The 24,395-nt window shown below is 40.7% G+C and overlaps 1 protein-coding gene across 3 annotated transcripts in view; it reads left to right on the plus strand.

Moving 5' to 3' along the window:
- The window catches only part of PLCH1 (phospholipase C eta 1), a 256,547-nt gene that overhangs the window by 36,443 nt on the left and 195,709 nt on the right, over positions 1–24,395 (plus strand). For all 3 annotated transcript variants that reach the window (XM_025375496.1, XM_025375499.1, XM_025375498.1), the window contains exon 2: positions 6,708–6,826. In XM_025375496.1, coding sequence (XP_025231281.1) covers positions 6,748–6,826 — 79 coding nt within the window. In that variant the 5' untranslated portion in view covers positions 6,708–6,747. The remainder of the gene's footprint in view (positions 1–6,707; positions 6,827–24,395) is intronic.

Raw genomic sequence — 24,395 nt, forward strand, 5'->3', positions numbered from 1 at the left:
ATACAAAAAACTAGACGGGCGAGGTGGCGGGCGTCTGTAGTCCCAGCTACTCGGGAGGCTGAGGCCGGAGAATGGCGTGAACCCGGGAGGCGGAGCTTGCAGTGAGCTGAGCTCCGGCCACTGCACTCTAGCCTGGGCTACAGAGCGAGACTCCGTCTCAAAAAAAAAAAAAAAAAAAATATCAGTGCTCGTCAGGGACTAAAGGGGAGGGAGGGAGAATGCAGAGCATAGTGGAGTTTAGGGCAATGAGACTATTTTGTATGGAACCATAATTAATCTGTAGGTTTAAAAAAGAGCATAAAAGCAACGGCAGCAAAAGCTAAAATTGACAAATGGGATCTAATTAAACTAAAGAGCTTCTGCACAGCAAAAGAAACTACCATCAGAGTGAACAGGCAACCTACAGAATGGGAGAAAATTTTTGCAATCTACTCATCTGACAAAGGGCTAATATCCAGAACCTACAAAGAACTCAAACAAATTTACAAGAAAAAAACAAACAACCCCATCAAAAAGTGGGCAAAGGATATGAACAGACATTTCTCAAAAGAAGACATTCATACAGCCAACAGACATATGAAAAAATGCTCATCATCACTGGCCATCAGAGAAATGCAAATCAAAACCACAATGAGATACCATCTCACACCAGTTAGAATGGCGATCATTAAAAAGTCAGGAAACAACAGGTGCTGGAGAGGATGTGGAGAAATAGGAACACTTTTACACTGTTGGTGGGATTGTAAACTAGTTCAACCATTATGGAAAACAGTATGGCGATTCCTCAAGGATCTAGAACTAGATGTACCATATGACCCAGCCATCCCATTACTGGGGATATACCCAAAGGATTATAAATTATGCTGCTATAAAGACACATGCACACGTATGTTTATTGCAGCACTATTCACAATAGCAAAGACTTGGAATCAACCCAAATGTCCATCAGTGACAGATTGGATTAAGAAAATGTGGCACATATACACCATGGAATACTATGCAGCCATAAAAAAGGATGAGTTTGCGTCCTTTGTAGGGACATGGATGCAGCTGGAAACCATCATTCTTAGCAAACTATCACAAGAACAGAAAACCAAACACCGCATGTTCTCACTCATAGGTGGGAACTGAACAATGAGATCACTTGGACTCAGGAAGGGGAACATCACACACCGGGGCCTATCATGGGGAGGGGGGAGGGGGGAGGGATTGCATTGGGAGTTATACCTGATGTAAATGACGAGTTGATGGGTGCAGTAGACCAACATGGCACAAGTATACATATGTAACAAACCTGCACGTTATGCACATGTACCCTACAACTTAAAGTATAATAATAATAAATAAATTTAAAAAAAAAAAAAAAAGAAAATGTGGCACATATACACCATGGAATACTATGCAGCCATAAAAAAGGATGAGTTTGCGTCCTTTGTAGGGACATGGATGCAGCTGGAAATCATCATTCTTAGCAAACTATCGCAAGAACAGAAAACCAAACACCGCATGTTCTCACTCATAGGTGGGAACTGAACAATGAGATCACTTGGACTCAGGAAGGGGAACATCACACACCGGGGCCTATCATGGGGAGGGGGGAGGGGGGAGGGATTGCATTGGGAGTTATACCTGATGTAAATGACGAGTGGATGGGTGCAGTAGACCAACATGGCACAAGTATACATATGTAACAAACCTGCACGTTATGCACATGTACCCTACAACTTAAAGTATAATAATAATAAATAAATTAAAAAAAAAAAAAGCATAAATCTGCATGTTCTATTTATAAGATGTAGATGCTTGTAGAGTTCTGAATGTGTAACCGGTTATATTACCTAGACCTCTTAGGATGTGGAGTATTTTGTAAGTCTTAAAAGCAAGTTGAAAAGAAAAAACAAGGTGATCAATTTAAAACCATCCTTGCCTGAATACTGACCAAACAACTTCAAATTGGATACAAGATGCAGGGGAAATACCTCTCTAACGTAATATAAATTGTCTAAAAAATAAATGAATGTAGTATACTTTAGTAGTTGTTTTTACCTACTGTGTTCACACAAACGGGGCCATGAAAGACTCAGCCTGCTTTGGAACTGCTGAGGCTGGGTTTCCCACCAGTTTATCATCTTCCAGCTAGAGGTGTTATCTTGCAAGCCACACATCGTTTCTGGGCCTCGGTTTCCTTCTGGCTACAGCATGAGAGGTTTGTCTTAGTTGATGTCTAACATCCCTTTCACCTGAATCCCTTTAGTGAGCCCTAGGGCCTGGCTCTTCTGAATCTGGTGGAAGCTAAAATGAGGCTTATTGCAGAGCTCTGTTCCCTTGCCCCAGGCGTACTCACTCTTTATTATCTCCACCTCCATTATCTCTAAATCTGAAGGCCAGACGGAGAGCATCTTTTCGTCAGTCTCCTGCTGATGCCCAAATCCCACCCCTAGAGATTCTGATGTAATTGGCCTAGGTGTAGCTTGGGAGTCAGGAGGCTTAAGCTTCCCAGGTGATTCCAATGTGTAGTCAAGGTTGAGACTCACTGATGTAAAGCCTTATCACAGTTCCTGATGCATAGTAGGTTCTCAATAACTGGGAAACAGGATTATGGGAGTTCAGTGCATGAAAGTATTGTAGGTAAACTGGAGGGAGAGATTCCTAGGGGCATTTCATGAAGGCAGTGGCATTTTACCTGGCCCTTAAAGAAAAGCAAAAAGATCTGGAAGTTGGAAAGCCTGGGCCATTGATGTGAGCTAGTGCCAAAGTATATGAATATTACATACATGTCTGTAGGTTTGTGCTTCTGTCACAAAAGAGTTGAAGGTCTCAACTCCGATCGGATGATCATCCTCTAAGAGGATGTTACATGTATTATATGTTACATTATGTATTGCTGTGTAACAAATTACCCCAAATCTTTTGTCTTAAAATAATAATTATTTATTATCTTTCACTTTTTTCTTTTTTTTTTGAGACGGAGTTTTGTTCTTGTTGCCCAGGCTGGAATGCAGTGGCACGGTCTCAGCTCACTGCAACCTCTGTCTCCTGGGTTCAAGTGATTCTCCTGTCTCAGCCTCCCGAGTAGCTTGGATTACAGGCACCTGCCACCACGCCTGGCTAATTTTTATATCTTTAGTAGAGACGGGGTTTTGCCTTATTGCCCAGGCTGGTCTCGAACTCTTGACCTCAGGTGATCCACCCACTTCGGCCTCCCAAAGTATTAGGATTACAGGCGTGAGCCACTGTGCCTGGCCTTATCTTTCACTGTTTCTATAGGTCAGAAATACATATGAGGCACAGAGGGATGACTTGCTTCTTCTCATCAGTATCTGTGGCCTCATCTGAAATACTTTGGGTTAGAATCATCTGTAGATTAATTTATTCTTATGTTGTCTTTTTTCATTTTGGGCTGCTATAACAATACCATAAACTGGGTAGCTTATAAATAACAAATTTATTTCTCACGATTCTGGAGGCTGGGAAGTCTCAGATCAAGGTGTTGGCAGATTTGATGTCTGGTGAGGGCCCTTTCCTGGGTTGCAGACTGCTGACTTCTTGCTGTGTCCCCATATGGTGGAAGGGTAGAGCTAGCTCTCTAGGGTCTCTTTTATAAGGACACTAATCCTAATCATAAGGGTGGAAACTCACGGTCCCACCTCCTAATACTATCACATTGGGGGGCATTAGATTTCCCCATATGAATTTGGGGCAGACACAAACATTCAGCATAACACATGTCTGTGGCTGATGCTGCTGTTGGATGAGGGGCTAGCTGGGCATGTGAGCCAGAACACTTAAATCTGGGCTTCCTTACAGTGTGGTAGCTGGGTTCCAATGCAAGCATCTTGAGAGATAGGGAACTAGGCAGAAGTGGTATCCTTTTTATGACCTCATGATGGAAGACTCATAGCATAATTCCCAGCTGATTTTATTGTGAGAAACGAGTCACTGAGTCCAGCCCATATTCAAGGGAAGGTGAATTTAGATTCTACCTTTTGAGGGGAGGAATGTATAATAATTTGCAGATTTTTTGTTGTTGTTTGTTTGTTTTTTTGAGATGGAGTTTTTGTCTCCCAGGCCGGAGTGCAGTGACAGGATTTCAGCTCACTGCAACCTCCGCCTCCCGGGTTGAAGTGATTCTCCTGCCTCAGCCTTCTGAGTAGCTGGAATTATAGGCACATGCCACCATACCCAGCTAATTTTTGTGTTTTCAGTAGAGATGAGGTTTCACCATGTTGGTCAGGCTGGTCTCAAACTCCTGACTTTGTGATCTGCCTGCCTCGGCCTCCCAATGTGCTGGGATTACAGGCGTGAGTTACTGCACCCGGCCTAATTTTTTGTTTTGTTTTGTTTTTTTTTTTTTGAGATGGAGTCTCGCTCTGGGTCGCCCAGTGGGGAGTGCAGTGGCGGGATCTCAGCTCACTGCAAACTCCGCCTCCTGGGTTCACGCCATTCTCCTGCCTCAGCCTCCCAAGTAGCTGGGACTACAGGCGCCCGCCACCTTGCCCGGCTAGTTTTTTGTATTTTTTAGTAGAGACGGGGTTTCACCAGGTTAGCCAGGATGGTCTCCATCTCCTGACCTCGTGATCCGCCCGTCTCGGCCTCCCAAAGTGCTGGGATTACAGACTTGAGCCACCGCTCCTGGCCTATTTTTTGTATTTTTAGTAGAGACAGGGTTTCACCAATTGGCCAGGCTGGTTTCAAACTCCTGACCTCATGATCCACCCACCTCGGCCTCCCAAAGTGCTGGGATTACAGGCGTGAACTACTGCGCCTGGCCAGCAGATTTTTTTTTTTTTTTTTTTGAGATGGAGTCTTACTCTGTCACCAGGCTGGAGTTCAGTGGCGCTGTCTCACCTCACTGCAACCTCCGCTTCCCGGGTTCAAGTGATTCTCCTGCCTTAGCCTCCCGAATAGCTGGGACTACAGGTGTGTGCCACCACGCCCAGCTAATTTTTGTATTTTTAGTAGAGATGGGGTTTCACTGTGTTGGTCAGGCCGGGCTTGATCTCTTGACCTCGTGATCCGCCCGCCTTGGCCTCCCAAAGTGCTGGGATTACAGGAATGAGCCACCGTGCCCAGCCCAGATTGTATTTTTTAAGCCACCTCATTTTGTAAAGTCCTAGTTCCTATTATGGCTTGACTTTGGAATATGAAGATATGACTTCAAGTCTCATTACTATTTTTTCCTAGCAGTGTTGGGTGAATCAGTTAATCTCTAACACCTTATCTTCTTTAATGTTGTAGAAGGAGAAAACAGTACTCACCTCAGAAGATTAATAAGGGGCAAATGAGAGTCATGTATGTGAATATATTTTGCTAACTATAAACAAATGCACATTATTAAAATTAATGAACATATATAACTGTATTATTTGTATAACTAAAAATACTTTTTAAAGAAGAGACCTTTGTAGTATATGGTATTGGCAGGCGAGAGGGCAGAGGTTGGGTTGCTTTCATCATTAGCTGTATTCTGTTGTATTTTGTAGTCAGTTCCATGCAGTAGTAAGTAAGACTCCCTCAGCCTGAGGGAGTAGGATAAGCAGTCAGATTAGCCAGGTGGGTATGAGGCAAGAAGAAGTGGCGAGTCCAGCATGGAGCCAGAGAAAAGGCAGGATAGGCAAAAATTAGGTAAGATCCCTGGTGGGGTGGGTTAAGGTTGGGTCATAGGGAGCCAAGGAGAAGCTCTGACAAAAGCTTCAGGAGCCTTCACCAATTGTTCCATTAATGAATAGACAACACTCTGATAATATATATATATTTTTCACTAAGGGACTGATTTCATCCTGGGGTATATTTACAAAATTCTAGGTTGTTTTAGTAGGAGAGATGACAAATTGCTTCCCACCTGTGGGTTTTGCTGCATGCCAGCCTTGCTTGATTTTGCCTGGCTTTATTCTGTGAACAGAAAGGAGGTTGGAATTCTGAAAAGTTGCTTTAGCCAAATCCTGTGAACAAAGGAGGCCTTGTTCAGGGTTATGCACGTCAGCTTTTGGAGGAATTTAATTCATCAACTCAGATCTCTGCTTTTCAAGTTGTTGCTCTAGCTAGCATTGTGTTTCCCTGTGTCTGTGATGGAGCAAGTCTTACGTAGGAGCAGACACTGCTAGTTTACCTTGCCGAGGCCTGTGCCCAGCTCTAGTTACACCACTGAGTTCAGCCTGGGCAGATCCAGGCCCTAGCGGTCCTAAATGGACACCAGCAATGAACCAAAAAGAGGAAGGCACGTTTTGTTAATGTGCTTGGCTCATTCATGGCCACGTGGATGCTGCACTGACACAAAATTCAGGAACTGGGGATGATAGCTTCGTTCCTGTCAGTTGCCTCCCCACCTGCAACTGAAATTTCCTGAGATGTTACCAGTGTTGACTAGTTTGGATCTTGGACTACTAGGAGTGAGGCCGGGAGCACATAAACCAGTCCTGAAACCTGCTCCCTGACGGTAGGTTTATTTCCCCTGGAGACGGGTAACATTGAGCCCTGAAAGGTGGTTTGAGAAAGTTACTGTTTTGATATGCTGAATGACATTCTAGACCCTGGGAAGACTTGTGGGAAATGTCTTAGGGCCTGGGGGATTCCAGCTCCATGTGGGGAGAAGTTGTATGCCGTATGTGTTGCCCTGTAATGCTGGGCAACCGATGGCATTATGCTACCAGAGTGAGCGTGTGGCTGCCGTTTTCTTCATTTTTGTCTCATTCTGTTTCCCTGGACAGGGCAATTTGGTTTTGATGCTGTGCCAGAAATCTTCTGACAATGAGTTACTGGAACTTGGAAAAAAAGAACTGTGTGCAGTACCGCAGGCATTTTCTAGTGGACAACAGTGTGTTTCATGGTAAGCTGTCTCTTGTATTTATATAGTTGGATCTTTTATTTTGTTTCTGACAGGCCTTTTATTCTAGCACTCTAGATGCAAATATGGTATAATTGTTGGATGGAACCAAGAGCTTGAGTTAACTTGTTTATGAATAATTACCCAAGAAGTCCCTTTGCACTTACTGTCTCCAGTTGTAAGCAACGGGCCCCACCTCAACAACTGTAATAGTGTTCTCTCTGTCTACTTTGTGGGGTAGCTGGTACCAGTGCCTTCCCTCTTCTACCACACTGTCAACTCCAGTGATATCCCTTTCTGATGTTTGTAATTATTTTGGGCGAGGACCATATATTGTTCAGTTAATATTTCTGGATCACCAGTCAATGCTTATTACTAGCAGAGCGTGGACTTCCAAACTGAGATGTTAGAGGGTGCTTGTGGTCACCTGCTTTAGACACTTATTGAAGAGAAGTCCACCCACTTTTATTGCTGTCCTTTAGGGCTTTAAGACTTATCTGTATATTATGTCCCATATAAAAACAGAACAGAACAGTTTGCAGCACTAAACCGTTACTATCAGGGTAGAGGACTGCCGCTGTGAATCAGAGAGGAATCAATATTAGTCATTTTCATGCCAAACTAAGACAAATTGCCTTTACCCTGCTGGTATCTGTTTGTTTGTGGTATACAGTCAGGGATAAGCTCTGTCAATCCTGCTGTCAGGATACCCTAGGGTGAAACCGGTTTAAAAGCCAAAGACTTATGTGGTGCCAGAATTTTTGGAGTAATCTCCATCAGAGGCCTGTGGAACTGTAGAGGGAAGAGACAGATTTCAGGGGCAGTGGAGTGCTCTTTAACAGAATCCTGTAATCTAAGCTGCTTTCACCTTTCTAAGATTGGTTGTTCTGAAGTCTTCCCCAATTTGACGACAGACTTAATGTTTATTATTGCTTTAAACTAAGTTTAAGATAACACATTTAACCTTACTTTATTAAGCACTTTAGTGTTTATAGTGTTTTTTCAACATTCATTATACCACCTCAGTAAAGGGCCTTATAAAGTAGAGAATGACTTCATTTTACAGATGAAGAAAGAGAAACAGATGAAATAACTGCCCAAGTTGATGTAACTAATTAGGTATTAGCAAGGTCAGCATGAAAATTTCTGCCTCCACCTTTCCAGGTTGATTCTTTTGACATTCCAGTGGTGAAATGCCCTTAGCAGAGGAGACGTGGCGATGGCGAGTTGACACTGTGGCACTGAGATTTTGCGTTGCTTTTCTCTGAGCCTTAGCCAAGGGTCCTCTTCATTGCTTTATCTCTCATGCAGTGTTTGATTTATGTATTTTTCTGCTGCAAATTTATTTGTGTTAAAAAAGAGTAAATATGATAATAGAAGAATCACGGGAGTTAGAAGAACTAGGTTTATTTTTTTCAAGCTTTATTTTGTGCCAATTTTTAAAGAGTTTAGATTTAAGTGCCTTAAACTCATTATTATTTTCATTATTTTAGAATGCCTTTATTCAGAGATCTCAAAGGCTATAATCATTTAAAAATTTTTCTATGTATTTTTATAGTCATATTACCAATTAGTTTATTACTATATTGCAGATATTTATGCCAAGGGCTTGATGAACATTAACATTGTCATACTGGATCCTTTCAGGGACTTTGCCATAGCTATTATTCAACCAATTTTATGAATGGGGGAACTAAAGCTTTTGGCGATTGTGAAATGGTGACCTAAAATTCAAATCCTGATCTGCCTAATTCCAACACCTCACTATTTTTTCTTCTTTCAGGCTGCCATCTCCATTTTAATTAAAAAAATTAACATTCTGAGGCTTAAGTTCTATATAACAGTATTTGCTGTGTTACTGACTAGCAGTGTATGGCCTTGGACAAGTTATATCATCTTTCAGGAACTCAGTTCTCTTTTCTGTGAAATGAGCGTGCTGGTCTCAATGATTTTTGAGGCTGTTTCTATAGAAGTTCTAAACTCAGATTCCACTGAAGTATTTCTGAGAATTACAATTACTATATTGTCTGAGCTCCCTTTTCACTAAACACAAGATACACAAGGGGGCAGTATAATACTTAAAATATGAATTGGTTACTTCTTACATTCAAGAATTACTCTTTCGAAAGGGTTTAAGAGATATTAAATCCTCCCAAGATTAAAAGAATCAAAGCCGATTAGAACAATGATTCTATTCATTTATAATACAGCAATAACTTTATATATTTCTGATAGTGTAAAATATCATTTTGGATTTCCTTGCCTCAGGATATGTTGTAATTCAGGAAATAAAGATGCCTTTTGCTCTTCTTTTATCTCTACTGAAAAAGAATCTGTTAACATAGGAACTTACTTAACTTAAGGAAGAATTGTGAGAAGTCTTGGGATATTTTAAACCAAGGGAGCTCTGGTGATAATGTCTTTGTAGAGGATTTCAGAACATTTCTGAGAAAAGAAAGGGGACAGGACATGTTGAGTGGGAAATGTCAGATTTCTCTTGGGCTTCTTGAACATTTACTGACCACACTTTTGCTTATTCACTTTGGCTTCTCCTTGTTTTTGTTGATAACTCTCCTTACATAACCAAATCAACCAAAAAAAAAAAAATTTCTTCCATAAACAGGAAAGAACCATTTCCCGTGTAGAATAATAGACTTTTGGAATAAGCATACTTGGATGTGCAAATGATGCCAGCCAGGTTCTTTTTCTACAGACAGACTTCAGCAGTGTTGCCAGGATAAAAGAGCTACATTAAAATGAGAACTCTAAAATGGTCAATAGCAGCAAAAATAAAAATGTAACATTTGTGTAGTTTCACAGTTCATAAAGCATATTCATAGCCTCATTTTCTGATTATAGAGGTGGTATATTCTCACTGGAAACAATTTAGAATATTACCCACAATCCCAGAACCCAAAGAGAAAGAGACTATTAAGCGTACTATTAGGAGTTCGCTTATGTCTGGTCTTTTATCTACTTACTCTTTCATCTTCACATTTCTGAGGCAGAAATGAAATATTGGAAAGGTTGGGAAATAGTGCTTCACAGAAATGAACTGGTTGGTTGAATTGACTTCTATGCCCAATGATGAGCGAAACCTTGTTAGGCATGATGAATTTTTCTGTTTCCCTCTTGTCTGTCTTTTGCCTAGATTTTTAGGAAAAACCCAAAGGAATTTGCACCTATTAGAGAAACTAATCTCCGGGATCTTCCCCTACTTGACTTTTATTCTTCTGATATGTTTGCAATAGAAAAAAATCTTGAGCAAAGAATGTTTGGTGCCATATGAACCTTGCCTTAATGGCTTATACCTTCATGATTTATCCTGATTTGAAAATTGCCTGTATCTTCAGCTGCTTCTCTTGCTTTCAGTGAATTGCAGTATTTTTTTTCCGACCTGGGATGCAGTCTTGATTCTTAACCAGTGATTAGTGTAATTGCAATTAATATGCACATGCAATTTCTTACGCACATAAGCTTTTCCAGACATTTGAGCTCCTTAATAAGCGACTTGATGTTTGTTTTCACATACTGCTAGTTGTAATTGTACTATTGGAAAAAGTATGAATTGCTTTCCCGTAAGTTATTAGGGTATCATCTCAACTTCTTATAGGAAAATTTACTTTTGTTGCCATCATGTTGTTAAACGAATATTTCTGAATAACCATTACAAATCTAGACTAGAAACATTTTGGACTGAATTAGGAGTATCTCTTACTATCTGGGGATAAAATTAAGGGTAATTCTCTTATTAAATATTTATGCAGTATGCCTTTTCAAGAAGTTGCCCTATATATATGTTAATACTTTTACTTTGCCTCAGAACTACATTTTAAGAAAACTAATTGACTTAGTTAATTAATTAAATGATTACTTGTTATCCAGCCTCCCCTTCCTGGCCACAGACGTAGCTGGTGATGTGAGGGTAGAAACTTGACCGCTAGTCTGTAATGGAAAGTAGGCTGAAATGGGATCCTGAAGACTAGTACTAATCCAAGTTTAACAACTATCTTGTGTAGCCTCATGTCACTTCTGGGGCTGTCAGTTTCCCTGTCTTTCAAGTGCGGATTGTGCCAGATTGTAAAGTTCCCTTATAGCAGCAAAGTGTGAGGTCTCTGTGTAGTCAAACATCAAGATAGGTGTATGATAGATGGAAGTGTTCTTCAGACCTAGGGTATGAGAATAAAAGGCTGGCAAGATGGTGTTGAAGAGAGGATAAGATTTCTTTTTGGACTGTAAAATTTGTAGTTAGTGTTGCACTGGCAAAATGCTGCATTTCCCTTTAGGGGAGAGAGGTGGGGTGTGTGTGTGTGTGTGTGTGTGTGTGTGTGTGAATGGTCACAGGTTTCTCCTGACCATGGAGAGACCAATATCTAGGACTGACACACAAGCTTTCAGGACAAATGTGATTATATTAAAAAATGAAGAGTGAAAAGCTCTCCCTCACTGGAATTCCATCTGCACTGGAAGAAAAGAGAAGAATGCCAGATTCTGACTGGTAAATATGCAAGGAGAATGAAATTATGCAAAAGTGAATTAGGGTTCCAATTGATTTCAGCCAGTTTATTAGACTTTGGCAGCCTGCCTGCTTTCGGTTTGTGGGGCATCACTAGATTTTATGTTAGAGTGGCATTTCTTTACTGAATCAAAGCCTAGCGTTTCCAGCCATAACTTTATAAGCATCCTTTTCTAGGTCCAGAAAATACTTGTGCACATAGAATTCCTATTAATGCAATGACAATCAAGATTTCATGAACATCATTAAGATTAAAAGTATCAGGCTGGGCGCAGTGGTTCACGCCTGTAATCCCAGCACTCTGGGAGGCCAAGGCAGGTGGATTACCTGAGGTCAGGAGTTCGAGACCAGCCTGGCCAACATGGCAAAACCCTGTCTCTATTAAAAATACAAAAAATTAGCTGGGCGTGGGGGTGGGTGCCTGTAATCCTGGCTACTTGGGAGGCCGAGGCAGGAGAATCACTTGTACCTGGGAGGTGGAGGTTGCAGTGAGCCGAGATGGCACCATTGCACTCCAGCCCGGGCAACAAGAGCAAAACTCTGTCTCAAAAAAAAAAAAAAAAAAAGATAAAAGATTAAAAGTATTATCATCACATTATTAGAGAGGACCAGAGAGAAATTTCAAAGACAGATTGAAGAGGAAGAGTTAAAAAAAAAAAAAAAGAAGATAGGCCTTAAGGGAGAAAATATATTTGAATCATTTACGTTTTATAAATTATAATAGAACTAATTCTGGAAGCAGCGTTGGCCAGTAGATTTCTTTTATTGGCCCCACCCACAAGGCTCTCCACTTTCCAGTGATGGCCACCGAAGCAGAAAGCATCAGGGCGGGTATCCTTTCAAGCCTATGATGTTCAGGTGCATCTTGCAGGTGGTGAAGATTTAGACAGAGGGCGGCATGGCCTGACCCAGGTGTGACACTTTGTAGGGGCTCCCACTGGCTGAGTTACTGTGGGTGAGTTGTTCTCTTTGGGACTAAGTTTTCCGTATCAGCAAAATGCTGGCATTTAGGGAAAACGACTTCTAAGTTTCTAAGTGCTAAAATTTTAAGAAATGCGAGATTGTCTACCTCCCCTACTCACCCTACTTTTAAACAGAGGCTAATTGGAGAATTTGCTATGAGTTAACTGAGCACATTGATTTATCTCCTTTTCTTCTTCCCCTGTCTGAAGGAAATCACAGCCATCCATTTAGGCCTTACAAAAGAGGATATTTATGTCTAGTTTAGAACACAAAGGAAACAACCTTTAATGTGAGCTGGTATGAAATATATTTGTTCTATGACCTTTTGGGAACATATGCTCTTCTTCGATGTCTTGGAGATATAAAAATTCTCAATGAAAGCCTCTCAGTGAATGCTACTTATTTATATTTTAAAATCTAAAGTTCTTTCCTTTTTTTCATCTTTCTTTATGATGAGCATTCTATTTGTAACTGGTTTATTGAGCATTTTCAACTTAGTGCAGCATATATGCTTCAGTGAATGCTTCAGAAAATACTTTGTCCCATTGTAGCATCTTGGGTAGATTCTATTGCTTTCTGGCTAATTTTGGCAATTAAGTGTCCAGTCCATTTTAAAATTTCAATCTCAGATTCATTAAGCCCCCTTACCCCCTGACCTGGCTGTTGGTGGTTGAAGGTGAGGGTTCCTCTGTCTCTGCTATACTCCTTCCCCTTGAAGGAGAATTCAAGGCCCTGTTCCACAGATTTTGGTACAAGGAAGAGAGCAGGGACCTTTTGTCCCACATGTCCCTGTTGTATGTCAGCAGCAGTGAGGTGATCCAGACTCCCTCTGCTTCCATCATCTGTAGATTCTCAGTTTTATCCTGGCTCCCTCTGTTACCAAGGACCCTCCAGAGAGGACCTGCCATCTTGCTTCAGCCTCATGCCTTCTCTGCTGTCAATTTCCTCTGGCTAGAGCACAGCTTCCTGTGCCCCTGAGGACACTGGGGCAACTGTCTGGCTCCTGGCCTTTCTCTTCTCTCCATTATTTCTTCATGTGGAGCTCTACAGACTGCAAGGGCTTGAAAGATGGAACGGGGTGTGAAGTTGCCCCTTGCTCTTCTCAGACCTACTGACGACAGTCTCTTCTCACACTGTGGGGGGCTGCTCCCATATGTTACCAACTTAGGCAATCTCTAAGTCATTCTTTCATAGCTCTTCCCCTGCTTGTTTCTGGGGGTGAGGGGTGTTTCCTCCAGTTTCACTCCTCAGAGTGCCATCTCTGCTACCCTGGGCATTGAGGATATTATACACCTAACAATGGCTCAGGTAATGTGATTTTGATGGATGAAATCCCAGCCCCCCCCAACCACTGACAGCTCTTCTTGGACTCTTAGAGCCACTCTAGGCACGTCCTTGTTCACTAACATTTTAGATTAGGGCGACTTGATTTCCCTAAAGCTACTGGTGTTCTTTATTCTGTTTGCTCTTTGCAACATTATGTAGCTGGATTAATCAGACCCAAACAATGATCTATATGTATAAAAATCCATGTTGAGGTGTATCAGCCTCTATTCCTCATCGGGAATCTAATTCAGTGAAGGAATTTTTCTGGGTAACTGAACCCACTGTGATCTCTCTGTCATGCTTTCTATGCAAGGTCATTTATGTTCTGCAACGATGAGGGGGATGAAAAGGTGCTCTTTAAGTGGCAAATTGGAGATCTGGATGTATGGGAAGCCCAGGTGGATGAGAAATGACGGTGTTCTTTCTTCGAAGCTTTAGCTTTCAATTTTCTGAAACAAGCCTGTTGCTGCCAAGTTAACGTCTTGGATGGCCTTTTCCATGAGACTCTCAAACTCTCTCTTAAACCTTTGGCCATTGAGAGTCCAGCCAGGCAGAAAGGCCCTTGATTGTTTTATTCCTTTATGCTTGGGAATACCAATTTTCGAATTGGCAATTGGAATTGGTAATTTTCTAATTACTCAATTAGAAAGAAGAAATAATGTGTATAATAAACCGTCATTTTTTCCTTCAGATTTGCAGACTTTTCATGTTTTAAGTGGTTACTTATGAGAATTATTTCCCCTTAGACCTGTGTTACAAATTTAAGCCTTTGTTCTTGAAGCTGCATTTCCATAATTAGAATTAGTTTTCCTCTGCTCTCTCATTTTCCCAATTGTCTGTCCCACTCTGTTTCTAATGTATGCACAGAAATTGATGGGAGGATGAAAAATCTTTCCATGAGTAGATTCAGAGTTCTTCTAGGGCAACATAATTGTTTAATTTAGTTATACAAAAGATCTAGATTTTTTTCTTGGATCCAGTAATAATTAGTGACTGTATTTGTAATCATGAAACCCTCCAGTCTCCCATCTATCAAAAGAAAGTTGAAAAACTGCAGTTTGTTCCTTCTTACCATGTGGATGAAGTCATCCCCATAGAGATCTGTGACATGTTTTATATTTTCTTAGGGCTCATTCCTTTCAGCAAATATGTTTGGGGTTATTTCAAGTGCAAATTGTTGATTTCAAAGGAATATTCAGATTTTTAATTTAAAGCCTCTAGCCTAGTGTGGAGTGGCTTCACCTACTCCCACAGCTTCAGTTCCCATGTCTTTGCTAACTCCAAAAGTTTGTTCATGGCTTTGACCTTCCCTCCATGCTGAATACTCAGATGTCCATCTGCCTACCTGATGGTTCCACAGATGCTCTCCAGGTCCTCAGACTTAACATGTGTGGAGCAGAATTCCTTCCTGCCCTGGTACTCATCTGCCTTGCCAACCTTATTTCACCCTTCCCCTTCTCTACTCCCCAGCAACACTGACCTTTGCATTCCTTGCCCACATAACTCACTGCTTCTTCACTTAGCCAACTTCGAACACATCCTTTCAATCCCAGAGTAAAAGTCTCCTCAGCAGAGAAGACTTTTTTGATTTCTCAGACCAGGTCAGGCCCTGCTTTATGATTTCCTGTCATTGTGCATTGCTGCTTAATTTTGCTGCTTCATTGTGTTATCATTACTGTAATAAAACTATTAATTGTGTGATTACTAGTTTCATTTCTGTCTCTCCAACCTGAGGTCCAGGAGATCAGAGACTGTTCGGACTTATATCTGCAGCACACAGTGCAATGCATTGTGTATAGTAGGTGCTCAATAAAATATTGCTGAATGAATTTCTATATTTTATTTAATAGGGGAGAAAGGCTGGGCGTGGTGGCTCACGCCTGTAATCCCAGCACTTTGGGAGGCCAAGGCGGGTGGATCACGAGGTCAGGAGATCGAGACCATCCGGGCTAACGTGGTGAAACACTGTCTGTACTAAAAAAATACAAAAAAAAAAAAAGGCGTGGTGGCGGGCGCTTATAGTCCCAGCTACTCAGGAGGCTGAGGCAGGAGAATGGTGTGAACCTGGGAGGTGGAGCGTGCAGTGAGCCAAGATTGCGCCACTGCACTCCAGCCTGGGCGACAGAGCGAGACTCCATCTCAAAAAAAAAAAAAAAAAAGGGAAATAATAATAATAAGGGAGATAAGAGCGGTTTCACTATTTTTGCACTCTCTGTTGAGTTTGGTGTTTAATCTTTGTGCTGTGAAATGCATCAGTTCTCTCTCCTTGCCTTTACTCAGAATTTTGCCATAGGAAAGCCAGAAAAAAAATACTCGTACAGCATCCTTGCTGAGATGAAGAAGGAAAAGAAGACCATTGAGAATCCAAGTGTGCCTTAGAAAAGATTATATATTACAAATGCATACTGCCTTGAAATGGGCAAGAACAAAGCCATTTCTTTAAAAGAATTTCTTAAAGTAATTTCAAAAGGCTTTTAGAGTTCATTGTAGATGTTCCATGTTGGTTATACATAGATATCTATTTTACCTGACTCTGAAACTGAAGATTTCTGTCTTTAAAATAGCACTATCAGTAAAGTTGTTTAATTGCAGTTGTTTGCATACTATTAAAATTCTCTGCTGCTTGTGTCTGAAAATCTCCAGTCCAGAAGTAAGTGTTGTCTGTGGGGTAATTGTTACTGCAGAGAGCACGGAATAGACCTGCATCAAAAAACAACAAAACAAAACAAAACAAAGAAACAAACAAAAAAAGCACTAGTTTTCTCAGTAAGAGAGGAGGAAAGGAGGCCTGGGGCGGGGGTACACGAGGAGAATAATCAAACAGTATAGGACTTCTTTAAAAGTTAAGAAGATGCACTTTTATTTCAGCTTTACAAACAAGAAGAATGGTCAGCACCTAGGCCTTTCCTCTAAGAATCTCAGGCATTATGAGAGTACATTCCTGACTTATAGGTAGCAAGATCACTCTGAGAAGTAAATGCTTCTCTGGGTAGGATAAATATAGAATCCGTGAAAATGTTTTTGCCTGTTTGTCAGCATATGTGACTGACATATAAGTGTTTTTAGAATTTCTCCCATTGAAATGTAAAGGATGGTGGCTTATGCTCAATTAAAAGGAAGAACAGGGAGCACATTTATTATTTAGTGTCCTAGTTTTACTCCCTGCCAACTTGAAATTGAACATCAATGCATTTCTACAAATGACCATTCTTTGAAATTGTGCCAATGTGAGAATTTCACGGTATTGTGTTTTAAGCTAAGTAGAAGCTCATCATCTCTAGATGTGGAGACTTGTAAGTAATTAATGCTTTAAATCAATGGTTCCCAGCCTTGGCTGTGCATTGGAATCACCTGGGGATAAAACACAAACAAAAATAAAAACAAACTATTTCCTGGGTGTCAGCTCAGAAGCTCTGATTTTTTGGTCTAGGGTATGGCCAGGGTATGGGGAAATTGTTGGAACTCTTCATGTGATTCTAATGGGCAACCAATTAGATTTTGCTGGGTTGAAAACCCCAGACTTAGGGTGACCAATACATATTTTCTCAACAGAACTATTGAATTCATGAATTTGATAATGGTTATTTTCTGTGATGATAGTCTATTTTATACTGAATCTTGAAGGGTAGGGAAGGGGGAGCATTAAAAAAGAAGGATATGCATAGAAATACAGTATTTGGATATAAGTTAAGCAGGAAAATATAGAAGAGTCATCTATGCTTGGGAATTTGTAGCTGCTGTTTTTCTTTTCTTTTCTTTCTTTTTTTTTTTTTTTGAGACAGAGTTTCGCTTTTATGGCCCAAGCTGGAGTGCGATGGTATCATCGTGGCTGACTGCAACCCCTGCCTCCTGGGTTTAAGTGATTCCCCTGCCTCAGCCTCCCGAATAGCTGGGATTACAGGTGCACACCACCATGCCTGACTAATTTTTGTATTTTTAGTGGAGACGGGGTTTCACCATATTGGCCAGGTTGGTCTCGAACTCATGACCCCAGGTGATCCACCCTCCTTGGCCTCCCAAAGTGCTAGGATTACAGGCGTGAGCCACCACGCCTGGCCGCTGCTGTTTTTCTTTAAAAATATTTTTTCACTTTATTTTTTCTGATGGTAGCAACACAGGTTCATTGTAGAAAATTTGGAAAGCATAGAAAAGAGTAAAGATGGAAAAAATAGTCTATAATCTCAATAATGTGTTTTAAGTCTGTGCTTTCTTAAAGTGATTTAAAAACCATTGACTAAGTAGTGATTCTCAAATCTGGTTATACATTTGAATCTGCTAGGGTGCTTTTTAAAAAATGCTGATGATTGAAGAGACTAATATTATCCTCATTTTGCTAATGAGGAGAATGAGGCTCTGATAACCACAGGCAGCTATGGGAAAGAGTACGAAAGGCAAGGTATTCCCAAGAAGCAGGCAACAGCACAGAACAAGATGTTGCTGTGGTAAGCACCCAGCTACCAAGTTAAAACAAAACAAAACAAAACAAAACAAAAACAATGATGGTTGGACTCAACCCAAGCCCAGTTAAATCATCTCTGGAACATGGGACTCAGATGTTGCCATCCATCCATCCATCCATTCATTCATTCTTTATCTGTACATTTATCTATCTTCAGGTGATTTTGATGACACGGGAGGGATAAAAAATCACTGCATTAAAGCTGTTGGTTGACCAAAGTATTGATTTGAGCAGTACACACAGTCGGGTATGAGTTTACTGATTTAATACAGCATATAATTGTACACTAGTTTGGGCAAAAGTGGTACATGAAAATCTTTATAGACTATTTGCAGAGAGGAAGGGGGAAGTGATATGCTAACCTTTATATGGTTATTTTCCTCTTTTGTAACAAATTTATTTCATATTCCCTTTAATATGCTTTCTTAGTGTCCTTAAAATGTGATTTGTCTTAACTTTACTACCAATATATCTGTTACATGATACAAAGATATACCTTTGAGCACTAATTTTTTTTTCTGTTTTGAGATGGAGTTTTGCTCTGTCACCAGGCTGGAGTGCAGTGGCATGATCTCGGCTCACTGCAACCTCCACCTCCTGAGTTCAAGTGATTCTTTGAGCACTAATTGACCTCACAATGTTGTACACAGTCTTCTGATGATAAGTAGAAATACTTTGGGAAGGTCCTTAACAACAGATGACAAATAACATATTAATAGTGTTTTGTTTTGATTAATCTGTAATGAGAAGTACACGGTTCACAGTAGTATAATTTGAAGAACTGGTACAGAAAGAAATATGAAATACAGGAATTGAGAGAACAATACCATCATTTGGAGTATATCAGATGCAACCTTGAGTATTAACTAAAATTGTGTTTATTTGTCTACTTTGGAAAACTGAGTGGTATCCGGAGACTTAGAGACCCATGTGCATTTTACTGTGGAAGGCAAGCTGTGTCAGTCCCTGTAGATATCTGCTTTATCTCCCTTATGCTACATGTGAGAAAACTGATGCTCAGGTTCTCTGTGTTGTTCCTAGAAGCCTCAGAGTTGTGAAGAAGAAATCTTGCCTTCTCAGCTCACTCTTGTTTTGCATGATATCTCCGGCTTTGCACATAGGATCTTAAGGGGAACACAAAGAGGAATTTGAGACTGATGTTACTGTAACTGAGTTTAGACCTTGTCTGGAGGAATTGGTGGACTCTATGTTAGAATATTCCTGAGGGATCATTAGGAAATGTTAAGGTTGATGCTAAATCAAGGTTGTCATTGGAGTAGCATTACCTCTTTTAAGTATCTCAACAAGACTGTTTTACAGATGAAACTCATAGAAATCACAATTTGCCAGAAATCACATTGTTAGATTATGGAGTTCAAACCCAGGTTTGTCAGACTCTCAAATCCAGGGTTTTTCCGCTATTGTGACACAGCAATGCGTTACACAAACTTGTTTCTTTTAAAGCTGCGGAGGGCATGGGTTTGTGTTTTACAAGAGCTGTAACACCCTTTAGAGGCTACTAGAGAACTTCTAGAGACACTGTGTGAGTTGCCCTTAGGCTGAGTGTGGGGAGGGGGCTGAGGAACTAGGGGTGAGGGCTAAGAGTTGGTGTCTACTGGAGTGGTCCCTGGGAGCTTGTTAAAAATGCAGACTCTCAACCCCACCAGGGACCTTCTGAGCTGGAATCTGCATTTTAACAAGGTCCTCAGATGATTAAGTATGAGCAGCTTTGCTTTAGGAGACCACTGGGCTTGGTTATAAATCCTCTGGAGTGAGGAATTTGTCCTGTTCTCCAAGGAGCAGATGGAAGAAGGATGGGTGTGAGGGAGAAGAGAACTGTTTTTCATCATACAAAGCATTGAGAGGTTGGAAACTTGTAAGGAGCACAGCTAATGACAAAGACCCCCAGCAGTATCCTGATACTCAGACTCCCAAGGAGGAAATGTGAGGGCTATGAATCGGCAGGTCATTTTCTTTGTACAGTGGCCTTAAAAAGTTGAATCTCTGTGTCTAAAACATATGAAGATATAGTCAAGGATATAAGTAATACCCTGATCTATGATAGCAAGGACTGGGGGAGCCCTCTGACTAAGGGATTCTGAACAAAACCCATAGCCAGGCTTCAGGACACTTATGACATTTTTGTAAACATTATGCTAGATACTCTATGTAGATATGCATGTACATTTGTGCATCCTCTTCCTTTGAACAAAGTCCTTAGCTTTCATTATATTTCAGAATAATCTGTTATTCCTTACCCTTTTTGCGAATTATAAACCCCTGAATAAAACCACTTTCCTTTCATAGATGAGAAGGTAAGTGACTAGTACATATTGATAGCAACCAGCTAGTGGCAAAGTTAATTCTAAGGTAAAAGTTCTTTCTGTCAACACTTCAAATATGTCATGCCACTCTCTCCCGGCTTGTAAGGTTCCCACTGAAAAGTCTGCTGCCAGATGTATTGGCGCTCCGTTGTATGTTATTTTCTTTCTTTTTTCTCTTGCTGCTTTTAGGATCCTTTCTTCATCCTTGACCTTTGGGAGTTTGATTATTAAATGCCTTGAGGTAGTCTTATTTGGGTTAAATCTGCTTTGTGTTCTTTAACCTTCTTTTTTTTTTTTTTTTTTGAGACGGAGTCTTGCTCTGTTGCCCAGGCTGGGGTGCAGTGGCCGGATCTCAGCTCACTGTAAGCTCCGCCTCCCAGGTTTACGCCATTCTCCTACCTCAGCCTCCCGAGTAGCTGGGACTACAGGTGCCCGCCAACCCGCCCGGCTGGTTTTTTTGCATTTTTTAGTAGAGATGGGGTTTCACTGTGTTAGCCAGGATGGTCTCGATCTCCTGACCTTGTGATCCGCCCGTCTCGGCCTCCCAAAGTGCTGGGATTACAGGCTTGAGCCACCGCGCCCGGCCTCTTTAACCTTCTTGTACTTGAATGTTGATATCTTTTCCTAGGTTTGGGAATTTCTCTGATATTATCTCTTCGAATAATAAACTTTCTACTTCTGTCTCTCTCTCTACTTCCTCTCTAAGGCCAATAACTTTTAGATTTGCCCTTCTGAGGCTATTTTTTAGATCCTGTAGGTGTGCTTCATTGTTTTTTATTCTTTTTTTCTGTTTTTCTCCTCTGACTATGTATTTTCAAATAGCCTGTCTTTAAGCTCATTAATCCTTTCTTCTGCTTGATCAGTTCTGCTGTTAAAAGATTCTTCATCATGCCAATTGTATTTTTCAACTCTAGAATTTCTGCTGGTTCTTTTTAATTATTTCAACCTCCTTTTAAAGTATATCTGATAGAATTCTGAATTCCTTCTCTGTGTTATCTTGAATTTCTTTGACTTTCTCTCAAAACAGCCATTTTGAATTCTCTGTCTGAAAGGTCATATATCTCTGTTTCTCCAGAATTGGTCCCTGGTGACTTATTTAGTTTATTTGGTAAGGTCATGTTTTCCTGGATGGTGCTGGTGCTGGTAGATGTTCTTTGGTGTTTGGGCACTGAAGAGTTAGGTGTTTATTGTAGCCTTCACAGTCTAAACTTGTTTGTGCGTGTTCTTCTTGGGAAGACTTTCAAGTATTAAAAGACTTGGGTCCCAAGTCCAATAATGCTGTGGTTTTTTCAGACTCATAGAGTTATCACCTTGGTGGTCTTAGATAAGATCTGGAAGAATTTTCTAGATTACCAGGCAGACTCCTGTTCTTTTTCCCTTACTTTCCTCAAACATATGGAGTCTCTCTTTTTCTTTGTTGAGCCACCGGGGAGCTGGGAGGGTGGTGATGGAAGCACCCCTGTAACCACAACCACTGGGACTGTGCTGGGTCAGACCTGAAGCCAGCACAGCACTGGGCCTTGCCCTAGGCCCTTCCCTTCAGGATGGCAAGATCCCCCGGCCCCGGGCCTCTCCAGCGATGCTGTCTGGGAGCCAAGGACAGGAGTAAAACACTTTAGCAATTTATCTGATGTTCTGTTCTACAGCAGCTAAGCTGGCACTCAGGTCACAATACAAAGTCCTTCCTGCTCTTCCCTCTCCTTTCCACAGGCAGAGGAGCCTTTTTCTGTGGCCACCACTACCACTGGTCCATGGGGGCTTTCTGCTAGGCCCCTGCCCATGTTCACTTAAAGTCCAAGGGCTCTTCCATCAGCTGTGGTGGATGCTCACAGGCCTGAGACTCACCCTTCAAGGCAGTGGACTCCTTTCTGGCCCAGGGCAGGTCTGGAAATGCTGTCCAAAAGCCTAGGCCTGGACTCAGGGACCCTAAGCACCTGTTTTTTGCTCTACCCCACTGCGGCCGAGCTGTTACGTGATTTTTGGTTCTTGTGATGGTGCTTTTTTTGTGTGCAGATAGCTGTTAAAATTGAGTGTCCCAGCAGTGGGGATGAATGGTGCAGGCTTCTGTTCTGCCATCTTGCTCCTGGGGTTAATTCTAAAAGCCAGCATTCTGTCATTCCAACTCAACTGGCCTTTATGATCTGAACTAAGTATTATGAAATGCTAAGTGGATTTTCTATGGGATAAATCTTGTAAATCGCTGCATTTTCTGATTATCAAAAATGGCTAGACATTTATGGCATTGGAATATTGTGACATAAAAGGAATTTTAGGTGAAAGCATTTGAAAGCCTCTGTGTGTTGGCCAGGTGAGTCTGGAAGTTTCACTTTGGAGCTGCCAAAGGGCTGAGGTCCTGTTTTCCCATCATTGATGGCAGCAGAACTCTATGAGACAGGGCTCTCCTTGCCTAGTGGCATCCAACTGACTTCTTTTTGTGTCTTCATAGGTAGTAAATGATTATTAACTCTCTGTGGGGAACCAGGTGCTGAACTTTACCAATACTGTAACATAATCCAAGTAGCATTTAGATCCAGTAATGATTTCACTATATGGTAATTTACTAGGTAGTAGTGTTGACTCTGTGAATCCAAAGGATGTTTAGACATATTTCATTTCTTAGCACAAAGGTTTTAGAGTTGCTGCTCTGCAAAACCATAGGTGAATGACCTTTAGTTGTGGAAGTTAACTCTTTAAAGTAGTGGTCCTGTGTGTCTACTAGAAAAATAATAGCGTTCAGATCCTTGGGAATTATATCAGTCAGTGACAGGAGGATGGTTGTTTTTTAAAGACAAATACTTAGTATCAGTATCTCAACTTGCAGCCTGTTGAGACCATTTTTAATACATACATCCTCTTGCTTGAACTTCTAATAACCCATCTGGGAAATAATATTCTCATAGGTCTCTTATTTTGGTCTCTAAATATAGTTTTGATCCCTTATCCCTTACCATTTCTCCTAAATTTATAAATCAATGTAGACATTTAATATCTAGCAACTGTAGGCACCATGTTTCTGATACTAGTAATGTAAAATTTTCTCTTAGCTAGAGAACAAGTTCTGCATAAATCATAGTACTAAATTATTTCTAAATTAGATTAATTTATATAAACTGATAAAATGTTATTGGTTTCCTATTTTATCATCTTTAGTATTCATGAAGAAGCAATTCTTTTTTCTTTCTCCAAGGTCTTTAACAAAATTAGCCTTTGAAACCATTTTTGTGCTAGTCGACTGTGAATGAGGAGGACTATTGAAGCAGAAAATTAAAATACTTTTGTTGTTTTAATTTTAATACTAATCATTAATCTATACTTCAACATTATTTCTCTCATTGATAAATTTATTGCTTTAAAAGTATTTCTATCTTCCATAATGTCTTTTCTAGCAAAAGAGCTTTGTTACATTTTTGAAATTCTTGCTATTTGAGTGACTTATCAAAGAGCAAGAATTTTGGCAGCCAAAACAAATTTGACTATTATATATGCTGTCAAGCATTTTATTGCCTTATGTGTACAGATTTTTTGAAGTTAATAAACCAGAGGCATTTCCAGTATACTTTCACCTTTAAGAGAGTATATATTTACTACAAGTATTTTAGAGAGTGGTTACACTGTAAGATTCATGTTTATTTTTTTAAATAGAAAGCCCCAAGTTTTTGTATAGAATTTTCAGGACTAGGAAAGACTTCAAGGACCTCAATAAAATATTTAATGCCACCAGTTTCTGAGATCCCTTCTAGAATGAAAGCTCTAGAGAATAGGGAATGTGACTTTAGAGCTTTGCATATGGGAGATGCCTGGTAAGTATTTGATTGATGAATTAGTAACCTCTCACTTTTGATCAGTGAGGATGCTGAGGCTGGGAAGGTTCAATGATGGGTCGAAGGTGGGTCTAAGCCTAACTAACTATTAGAAAGTGGAGTGGTGAGAACTGAGTCCCTGAGCAATATGGGTGCATTGTGAGGTGCCTACCATGCCACACCG

Source organism: Theropithecus gelada, chromosome 2, assembly GCF_003255815.1.
Source record: "Theropithecus gelada isolate Dixy chromosome 2, Tgel_1.0, whole genome shotgun sequence".
In the NCBI taxonomy this organism is placed as follows: domain Eukaryota; kingdom Metazoa; phylum Chordata; class Mammalia; order Primates; family Cercopithecidae; genus Theropithecus; species Theropithecus gelada.